The 11,481-nt window shown below is 30.9% G+C and overlaps 1 protein-coding gene across 3 annotated transcripts in view; it reads left to right on the forward strand.

The window, feature by feature from the left end:
* LOC117168847 (exopolyphosphatase PRUNE1) overlaps positions 1–11,481 on the forward strand; it is a 43,036-nt gene that overhangs the window by 17,075 nt on the left and 14,480 nt on the right. For all 3 annotated transcript variants that reach the window (XM_033354710.1, XM_033354709.1, XM_033354711.1), the window contains exon 4: positions 8,336–8,577. In XM_033354710.1, coding sequence (XP_033210601.1) covers positions 8,336–8,577 — 242 coding nt within the window. The remainder of the gene's footprint in view (positions 1–8,335; positions 8,578–11,481) is intronic.

Below are 11,481 nucleotides of genomic sequence, written 5' to 3' on the forward strand. Positions count from 1 at the left end.
TGACAGGGTGAAGGGGGGTCCTAGAGAGTCTTAGAGATTGTCGTAGCAAAGTAGTGCCCGATCTGAAAGATCATTTTGGGAATCTGAACTATAACTAGTTTCATTCAGAAATGCAAACTGTAAAATAAAATTTCATTGGATGATAACAAAATAGAACTTCTATAAATTATTAAGTTTAGAATTTATACATCAAAATCTGTTAGAAATTCAAAATATCTGCATGGAATGCAAATTTATCGATACATATAATTTTATTTTAATTTCTTTGCAATATCGTTTTGCATAATTTTTGTATAAAATGTAACTTAACAAATTAATGCATTTAACGATTAATTTCATTTGAGCTAGTATAATTTGCAATGAGATTTTACGCAAGAAATAAGAAAATTCCAGTTACTATATGTTGTCTATTATTTGATGTATAATTATGTTCTTCGTTACAAAACAAAAATATCACAGATTGGAGTTCTTGATCTGAAACTTTCACTCTGTATGAGTTTGATATAAACTTAAAGAAATACTTTTTTAATTAGTACTTTCATTATAAGTGCATTTGTAGCGTATAGTTTCACAATGAAGCACACCAAAAATATATTGGATGAACCTATTTATCCAGCAGAGAAGCGCGCTCGCCTGCAAAAACTCGTTTCGAGTGGCTGCGAAGTCCAAACTTGCGCTGGCCCATCCGATGAATGAGTTGTTAAATATTTTCCCAGAGAGTCAGGCTCCTGGTTCGCTGGTTTTCCAATAAATCGTTATTTTTGCAATGGATAAAATATTCGAAAGCGGCGTGTCATGTGAGTTAAAGGCATACCGGGATCTCTCTGAAAATTCGCTTCAACGTTATTTCACTATTTAGAGTCATGATTATTCTAAACCTGTGAACAGAAACTCGCTAGGAAAATATTTCAAAAGAAACTAATAGCAAAAAACGAGAATAAATAGCACTTTTCGGTGTTTACTGAACTCAAGAAACTGAATTGAAAGGAATGATTAATGGAATTTCCTTGTTTTTGGCCATTTGTCCGGATTAGTCTGGTGTTCCAGATGAGGGAAAAGCCTTAGTTCATATCATCAATTCTTGTTATTAGTTCTTCAGGCTGAGCCCAAGGACACAAGAAATTACCTTTGAGACTATTTTACTCCTAATTGAGGGTAGGGATCAAGGAAATAAAGAAATAAGTCAACGTACGCCCTTTGCAACAAATATCTCTGTAGAAAATTAAATACTATTGTGGGATTATCCCTATTTAGAGTAAATGAAGAAATTCATCTTTTTGTATGCTTCAGAGTCTGTCTCCTATATTTTCATGAATTTATATTTATGCGCTCGAATTTGGAAAGAAAGAAATTTTTGAGAGGTTGCCAATTTATGGTACAAATTTTCAACTAACAAAAAAACAGTGCTGGAAGCATCTAATTTCCAAATTTTTTAGTAGTGAAATTATCAAAAATGCATTGTGTAACATCAGAATTTAATTTGAAATCTCATCTCTTTTTTCAAGGAGTAATTGCAAAAAATGTAATTATTTACTTTTATTTTTTTCCCTATTAATAAAGAGGCAAAATCGCCCTCTTCTACGGTGTAAGCAAAACAAAGATAAAAAGGAGTAATTAATTAATGCATAGGGACGGGAAAGAAACTGGATATGGATTTCCTTTACTCTTTTCTCCCTTAGGAAGATAGTTCAGACCCAAAATGACGTTTCTCTCTATAAAACATTTAAAGTAGTCTTTAATTACTTTAATACTATTAACAGTGCTAAATATTGAATAATATTATTTGAACATTACGATAATGTTTGATCTATGCAATAATAAAATAACTAGCAAACTTAGCGTGCTAACCGCGCTTATTACATGTTTTATATTTTGATTACCTATAATTATCAAATGAAAATATATTAAATCTAAAGTACTATAAAATATAATTAGTATTCATAATTTAAAGTCAATATTTAAAAAGTTGTCAAATTAGTTGCCGAGCGCCTACAAAAAAAGAGTTTATAAACTATTAAAACGTTAATTGAGTCGTTCAAACTAAGTTCTCCCATCGCATCCCTCCCTTCCTCAACTTCTTCCTTCTCGAATTTCCCCCCCGTCCTTAATTCCCCAGTTAACAATTCCCTTTTCCACCCCTCAGTTCCCCACCAATATTCACCCACTTTACCATTCTATTCCCCCTCTCACTTGCCTTCATGACTTCTAATAATTTCCCCTACTACAGCTTCCTAATTCCTCCTCATTTCTTCTACCTACACTCCCCTCATTGCTCTACTTTCCCTCACGTCCCTCCTCTTATTCGTTATCATTTCACGTAGTTTCTACTCTTCACTTCCACTATCAACCCTCCCCTAATTTTCCGCTCACATTCCTATTTCCTCTTACTTCACCCTTAGCTTCCCTTCCCTTTCCCAACTCCTTCCTCCTCTACTTCTACCTCTTCTCACTTTCCCAGGTAACAATTTCCTTCCCCTTCCCGTAACAAACTTCCCCGTTCATTACTTCTCCACCCCTACTCACACATATTACCCTTCTACTCCCCTCACTTCCACCATCACTTACAATCACTTTCCCTGTTTACTCTCTCTAATTCACCCTTACTTCATTTACTTTCCCTTCGCTAGTTTCTCTACTTCCCTTTGCCACTCACTTTTCCTCGACTACTAATCCACACTACCTTAGTACACCTCCCTTAACTTCCCTCCATCACTTCTAAGCATTTCCCTTACTTCTCCTACTTCCCCTCCCTAATTACCCCTCACGTCCCCTCTCCTAATTTACCATAATTTTACCTGATACTCATGCGTCTCTTCCCCCTTTTCTCTTCCCCTTATTTTACTAATTTTCCTTCATTTACCTGCTTCTCTCCCCTCACTCCACTCTCAACTCCCTCGCCATTCGTTAACTTCTTCCTCATCTACATCCTCCTTATCTCTCTTTCTTACTTAACACTTCCCTTCTCATATCTATATCCCCTTACCTCCCATAATTTTCCCTCACTTCCCCTTTTTGGGGAAAATGACCTGGGCCGTTCAGTAATCTTTAACTTTTATTTAATTATATCAGTATATCCCAGTATGAATTAGAACCAAAGAAAGAAATAGTTAATTGAAGATGTTTACAGATTAAAATTCACAAACTATTTTAATTTTGAATGTTTATAGATTTATTCAAACTCATTAATTTTTAAACATTGTTTTAAAGTAGGCCTATCTTGGAGGCTTTTAAATGGTTGATTTTGAAAATTTACAATGGAAAACTATTTATTTTTAAAGATGTATAAAGAAAACTTCGTAGATTCGGATGACTTTTAAGATCAAAAATTAAATTTTCCATTTTCAATGTTCCAAGTTAAAGAAATTTCTAATTTAAGTGATAAAAATTACAACATGCTTAATTTTGAAACTTAAAACCTGCATAATTTGTAATATGAATGTTCAAAATTTAAAGTTCTTCTATTTTGACCAGAGTAGAAATTAAAATTCTTAAATTTGGATGATTTTGATGATCAAAAGTTAAGTTTTCAATTCTAAATGTACAAAAGTGTAAAAATTGCGCATATATGTAAAGCATAAAAAGTACAGAATTTTTAATGGCTATACTTCTTAAAATTCGCATATTTTCTAATGGTAAATTTTCAAAATTAAAAGCAGTTCAATTTTAAAAATGCATAGAGGATAATTTTGAAATTTTTAAAATTAAAACTGGGATTTGCAATTAGAAATCTTCGAAATTCAAGAAGTTGCAAATTTTAGCCAAGAAAATGAGATAATTTTAAATTGTAAAACTTAAAACTTGCATAATTTTTAAATCTAAATTTCTAAAATTAAAACTTCTTTAATTGTAATGATTTATAATTAAAAATTGTTCAATTTTGAAGAACTACAATTGAAAGAGCTTCAATTTTAAATATGTATAATGTATAATTAAATAAACATTTTTAAATTTCGATGATTTTAAAGGTCAAGAATCAAGGTTTCAATTCAAAATCTTCTAAATTTAAGAAATTTTGAATGTAGATATAAGGATTACAGAATTTTTCATTACAAATTATTTTATATTCAAGATTTATATTTCAAACGTATATAGTTTTGAACGTTTAATTTATACTAATTTGTTGCATATGCAACGTTATGTTTTCGTAATCAAAAAAGAAAATATAGCTGTAATCATTTCGTTTTTTAAAGGAACTTTTCCAACACCGCCCAACACGGCATCCAATTTCAAATTACGAGAATTTGATATTTCAATTCAAACAATTTTATAAGATGTCAAGCTGACGTATACTAATAAAGTAGCAATTTGAGCAAAGTGAATGAATGAATTTGAAGATTATTATTAATTTCAGTAAATTGAAAGGATAAAAAACAGTGAGAGATCAAGTGAGAGCAATCCCAGTCTTCTTCTTATTATTATTTTTGTTTTATATGATTATCATTCTTGCATGAACTTTTTTTTTCGTCTAAAGTTCCCCTAATTTTCCAAGTCTTCTTTTTCCTCTATTTATTCTGTAGGGACTCTGAGGGCTCTTATTAATATTTTCGAGACTTTCCCCATTTCCCAAACTTCTCAGAGATTTTGTCTGCTTTGGAGAAATGTGAAACGTCTTTGCCTACCCTATCCTAAAAGCAAAGTACTAAGTACTTGGTAAGCTTGAAAATTAGGTGTGCTGTTTTCACTTCGCGAATGGTATATCAACCCTACTGGCAGGAAATGTGGTACTTTTACCTTGGATTTTGTATTCTGACTTCTACTTGTGCAAGCTCGCCGTATTGTTTTCGGTATAATCGAGCCGGCATACAGTAGCCTGTCAGCCGCAGCAATTCCTACGGGGCCGTAAGTTGCTCTAGGGCGGGGAAACTTTAGTGGGAAACCCTCTCTAGAATGGACGGATCAACGGGAGATTTGGTAGACTCCGAGCACCAAGGTATATAGGAGTCAGGATTTTGATTTACCGTTCGGATGCGAGCGAACTTATTTACGGAATCGCGCATTTCAGCGACTCCGGTTGCTGAATAATGCGGATTTTGACAAAGTTTAAATATCCAATGAATTATTTTGAAATGCTCTGGAATTCTAGAGATTCGGGGTATTCAGCTTCAGGAACGATTGTCTATCAAAATTCATCGCATTAAATTTCATCGCATTAAATTTCATCGCGATTTGTTCTGAAATGTTTTCTATTTCTAGATTCCATTATCCATTTATACAATAATAGTGCGAGCTTATCATAGTTGATGCAGAGTTTCGATTTAAGCAGTCTCTAATTATACCATTGATTAGGGAAAGCCTGGAAATCAGGAAAACGACAGGGAATCTTAGTAGTAAGTGAAAGTCAGGGACAAGGCAGGGGTTTAAAAAAATATTGCAAAAGTCAAGGTAATTCTATCAGAGGAACTTTGAATAACTTTCACGGATAATAAATTCGATTTTTTAAATTAGAATATAAAATTGTTTTATTTCTTTCATAAAAGATTCTATGGTAAACATGTTACAATATTAGAATTCTGGTCTTTGAATATTAATGATCAGGAAAAATGAAAAATTGGTCAGAAAAAAGTTGGGCAATTTTAAAAATCAAGTTTGCTTCCTCCTGAAGCTTGTGTTTTTAATTTAAAATTTTATTATTTAGCTGTTTCACAAATTCTTTTAAAAAGTTATTTTTTTTCTTGTAAAATTAATTTTTTTTTAATTCGTCCTTTCGGTTAAAAAATTTATATCTTTTAGTAGAAATTTCATTTTTTGGATAAAAAAGCTAACATGTTAACATGTTAACAGTTTCAAGTGTTTTGTTTGAAAACTCATATATTTCATTATATTCAATGTCTTTTATTTAACACTAAAAGTCTTTATATTTGAAATATCTACTATTAAAATATTTGTTAAAAATTGATGTCTTTTGGTTGAAAATTCAATGACCTAGTTTGTCACTTTGTTAAAAAATAATTTTTGTGTTAAAGATACATCATTTTAGTTGAAAAATCATTCTGTTTTTGGTTGAAAATTAATTTTTTAACTCGAAAACTGAACTAGTTTGCTAAACATTAATTTTGTTGTAGTTCTAGATTCATAATTTTAGTTAAAGATTATTTTTATACCAAATTCAACTATGTATTTTGTTTACAATCTTTGGTTTTTGTAGATAATTCATATTCGTAGGCTGAAAATGTTATTTGTTATAAATTAATGTCTTTTGTTGAAAAATCTTTTTTGGTAGAAAATATTAATCTTCTATGTGGGATTTTCGTCCTATTACACAAAAAAATCTTTGAATTCTGTTAATACCTTTAAAATAGCTTCAAATGTTATTGAAATCCATTAAAATTCTTTAGAATCTTTTAAATTCCCTAATGCATTTGGAATTATTTTTAAATACGTTAATATTTTTGAAATAAATTTATCTATAAATAATATATAATTATTTATTTGCTGAAATTCTCTATAAATGACTTAAAATCCTTTGAAATTTGTGGAAAAATATATTTTTGATTACGTAATAGATCAAGGGAAATGTTTTATTGTTGGTTTCTTTGTTAGGTCAGTAATTAAAATAAATAAAATAAAAAGGGCCAGTCCAACAGAAGTCGACTACATTATTCAATTCCATACATTTTTCACATTTTTCTTATTTTTTCCGTCGTTCCCAGAACGTTGAAAATATTCCGGCTTATATTAGATTTTAAGGTAGTTACAAAAAGTTATCAGGAATTGCTAAAAAATTGCAATATTGAGTAAAATGCAAAACCCTTCGTGCCGTATTATAATTCTCCTTAGTTCTGCAGTTTTAAAGTTTAATTAATTCTTAATTATAAAACGTATTTTTCTAAGTATGTAAACATATTTTAATACTCTATAATAATATAAATTTTAGAATTTCTTTCTACTTTTATTTCTTATCTCTTCTTTGTTGGTGAGAATTGAAGCTATTTTCATATTCCATAATGTCTTCCTCGGTTTTTACGTTTACTATTTTACATTCTTTGTATAATTAAAGCTCTTTAAGCAGGAAGTCGTAGCAGAATACAACTCGGCTAATAGAAAATTAAACAGGAGATGCACAAAATTCGAAAGAATTTATCATTTAGAATGATCTGTCAAAACATGAGTAGTTCTACGCTTTTAAATGTAAATGAAAATAAACTCTATAAGAAAGAGTCTTCAATACATAATTTTCGATTACAAATTTTTATTTGTATTCTTTAGAAAATGTCAACGAGGCTATAGAATATTTGTATTAAAATAACGGCGAAAATCATTTTAGGTTCAGAACAGAAATGAGAAACAGTTTAAATTTTCATGTTTTCTTAAAGTTTAAAGAAAATCTAATATAATAAACGTTTTACAATGTGGGTAAAAAAAAGTTGGAAAAATTCAGACATCATATCTGCAAGAAAATAGTAATAAAAATAAAGTGAATGTATATTTAAAATAAACTGGATAGAAACCTCATGTTTACTCATTTCGTGTTTTACAACAAATATTTCTTTCAGCAGAAAAAATATTGAATATTTTTCCCACATTTTTGGTTCAACTTTAAATATGTTGCATTAGGTAAAAAAATTTATTAAACATGATCCCAAGAAAAATGATGAAATGTTTATTTTATAAGATTATATTTAAATTCTAAGAAAAAATTGAACAAAATGACTAGTAGATAAAAGAAAATTAACATCCAGAATTATTAATCCTTTTTGGTTGAAAATTCATCTATTTTCTTATAAATGCAATATATTTCGAATTGAGATATTTAGCGTTTCCTGTTGAATTGATTATTGTATCTATACATTACTTTTATTTAAAATCATTTTCCCCCATTATTCCTTTATTGTCGTGAAGACAGCTTACACTGAAAGAAAGGAATTGCTGATACAGTTATATTGCAGGTTTGATCAGCAATCTGTATGGCTGGAATAGACATATCGATGGCTGACCTAACGCGCAATATGATAGTACCAGCAATCCATTTCTTTCGGTGTATTTCTTCTGTTTTAAGAGCTAGCATTTTGAGCTGCAAAATCTGTTAAAATATTATGTTTATATGTTTTGTTTCTTATTTCAGGTTTTCATCAAATTAAATTGAAAAAAATCTTGATTCATAAGGGGTGGGGGGCGTTCGTATTTGTGATTTCACCCTGACGGTTAACCATTTTGTTTTGTAGATCTGTGACGAAGAAGGGGGAGAGCGGAAACCGTGTTCAAAATAGAGTGACGTAGTTTTTGAGCGGCCCTAGGGGGAAAATCAGGGAAAGTCAGAAAATTTCGAAAACGATGTTTTTGGGCAACCCTGTTCATAACTTATCACTTAATTTTTCTTTTTCCACTATTTTTTCAGGTCCAATTCTAGTAGATACTTGCAACTTTTCCACGGAAGCAGACCGAGCCACGCCAACAGATTTTGAGGTGATTCAGAGCCTGGAAGAGGTCGGTTCACTGGATACTGAAAGGGATGCAGTCTACAGAGAAATTCTCTCCGCTAAAACCGACATCACCGGCTTGACTCCGAGCGATTTGATGATCAAGGATCTGAAAGTGGTGAATGGAATACCCATTGCTGGATTTCCGATGCTGGTACAGGTACGTACCGCCCATCCCATTGCTCCAGACACCACCACTGTTTTGTCTCAATATGCAAATTTCAAATGAACCCTTGGCATTTGACATAGGCACTTTCCCCGTTTTGACCAAAACAATCCTAGGTAATCGCGTTACCCTGCTCAACGTGCAGGCTTAAGTACGTGACTGGATTGTTAATCAGGAACATGCGCCTCCTCGCCTAATGAATTCAAACCTCAAGTTTAGTTCCTGAAAATAGACTTCTTTCTGTTCCTCATGCAAAGATATTGTGATATTATGCTATCACGTGTTGCGAAATTTACAAAAAAAAAACTAATTGCTTAGAATTTCAGATCCTGGGTAAGAAAATTAGTACGTTATAACTGCAGATTCTGCATTTATTCAAATTTGTTCCTCCCTACCCAACCTGGATGTTATATTGGGGTTGAACAAAATTTTATATATCTAATTAAAGTGTTACTTTGGGCGATGTTACAGGTCAGGGAATCTCAGAAATACAGGAAAAGTTAAGGAATTTAAAACTGGTCAGGAAATGTGAAAGAAAATCTAACTGAGTCAGGGAATTTTCGTTAAACTGAAGTTGAATTTAATTATATTATTTTGTTGAAAATTCAACAGTTTTGTTGAAAATGCATGCATTTAGGTAGAAATTACATATTTTTTGGTCACTTTCATTTTTCGTTGAGAATTCATATTTTTTGTTTAAAAATTCAACTAGGCGTTGAAAGTGGAACTACTTTGTTAAAAATTAAGTTTTTACATTCTCATCAGAGAAGATATTAGGTTTGTGTACAATTTGCCCCCCCCCCCCAAGTTTTTGCCAAATGTCCACGTTTTGAGACCACCTGAATCCGAAAAACAGGTTTTTATGAAGGTGTTTGTGTGTCTGTGTGTCTGTATGTCTGTATGTGTGCCTGCCTGTCTGTCTCTCTGTGAACATGATAACTTTTGAAAAAAGTAATCTATTAGATTCCCTTTGGTACACTCGTTTAGTGTCCTAAACTAAAGGTCCAGTTCGTTAGCCAGCCATTTTGGATGAAAATTCAAAAAGTGGGCACATTTTTAATATTTTTGAGGCCATTTTTTTTTTTAAATTCCAAAATTCTTTGTACGGTTATTCATAATATTCAAAAATTCAATAATTTATTCTAATGACTTTTTCCGAAAAATCAAAAATTACTAGAGTTATAGCATTTTCAAAATCAAAAAAAAAAAATGAACAATTTAGGCCAAACAACGCATTATATGAAAAAAAGCCTTGAAAAGAAAAACCTTGCTTTTTGAAAGCCCTAAAAGATTATAATAACAACTTTTTCAATTTGGTCAAAAAGTTGGAACTTCCAAATTTGATCGTACAAAAAAATTTTGAAACCACATTTTTTCAAGATGTAAAAATTGTATGCACGGTTTTTCCTAGTACTTCAAAACTGAAACAATTTATCCTTCTGACTTTTTCTATAAAAAGAAAATTGTCAGAGAGCATTTTCAAAATCCATAAAAACAAACTAAAATGAACATTTTAAGCCAAACAACGCATGATATGAAAAAAAGTCAAGAGGAAAAAAACTTTGCTTTTTGAAAGCCCTACATGACTATGATAACAACTTTTTTAATTTGGTCGAAAAGTTGAACATTTCAAATTTGATCGTACCAAAAATAATGAAAAATTCAAAAATTCCAATTTTTGGTCAAACTATGCTAGATACGAAAAAAAATGAAAAAACTCAAATTGCGCGCCCTGGAAAGAACCACTAATTTATAATGAATCACTTTTCGATATAAGCGCCCTTGACGTGCACAAACTTGCGTTTTTTCAAACAAATTTAATATTTTTATTTTTAATGTTATTTTTTACAACTAAATCAAAAACTAACTGTCCTATAAAAAATTATAGCTCTTTTTTGGATGAACAAGTTTTGTCTCATTTTTTCTCGTAGCTTATTTCGAAAAGTGATTTGTAGTTCTTTCCAGGGCGCGCAATTTGAGCTTCTTCATTTTTTTCGTATTTTGCATAGTTTGACCAAAAAATGGAATTTTTGAATTTTTCATTATTTTTGGTACGATCGAATTTGGTATGTTCAACTTTTCGACCAAATTAAAAAAGTTGTTATCATAATCTTGTAGGGCTTTCAAAAAGCAACGTTTTTCTTCTCCAGACTTTTTTTCGTATCATGCGTTGTATGGCTTAAATTGTTCATTTTAGTTTGTTTTTCTGGATTTTAAAAATGCTATAACTCTAGTAATTTTTGATTTTTCAAAAAAAGTCATAAGGATAAATTGTTAAATTTTTCAAATTCTATGAATAACCGTACAGAGAATTTTCGAATTTTTAAATAAGTGGTCTCAAAAATATTCAAAATGTGCCCACTTTTTGAATTTTCATCCAAAATGGCTGGCTACCGAACTGGACCTTTAGTTTAGGAGACTAAACGAGTGTACCAAAGGGCAATTTAATAGATTAATTTTTTCAAAAGTAATCGTGTTCACAGACAGACATACAGACATACAGACACATTCGTAAAAACCTGTTTTTTGGATTTAGGGGGTCTCAAAACGTGGACATTTGACAAAAATTAGGGTTGGGGGGGGGGGCGCAAAATTTACACATATCTAATACCTTCTCTGATGAGAATGTAAAAATGCAAGAATTAACTTTTTGGAAAAAGCATAGAAAAGACGAAAGAGGACATAAGCTCCTATATAGAAGCCTATATAGGTTCCTGTATTAGACCCTATGCAGACACGCAGTAGGTTTTATTTAATCGTAATAAATAACATTAAAAATAAAAAAATTATAAAAAGAAGGAAATAAGAATTAGTATGATTCAATTTTTATGCATATTATGAATTGTAATGATATACGAGGGTAGTTCAATAAGTCCTTAGAATGAAGTATAAAAACAA

Source organism: Belonocnema kinseyi, chromosome 3, assembly GCF_010883055.1.
Source record: "Belonocnema kinseyi isolate 2016_QV_RU_SX_M_011 chromosome 3, B_treatae_v1, whole genome shotgun sequence".
Classification (NCBI taxonomy): Eukaryota; Metazoa; Arthropoda; class Insecta; order Hymenoptera; family Cynipidae; genus Belonocnema; species Belonocnema kinseyi.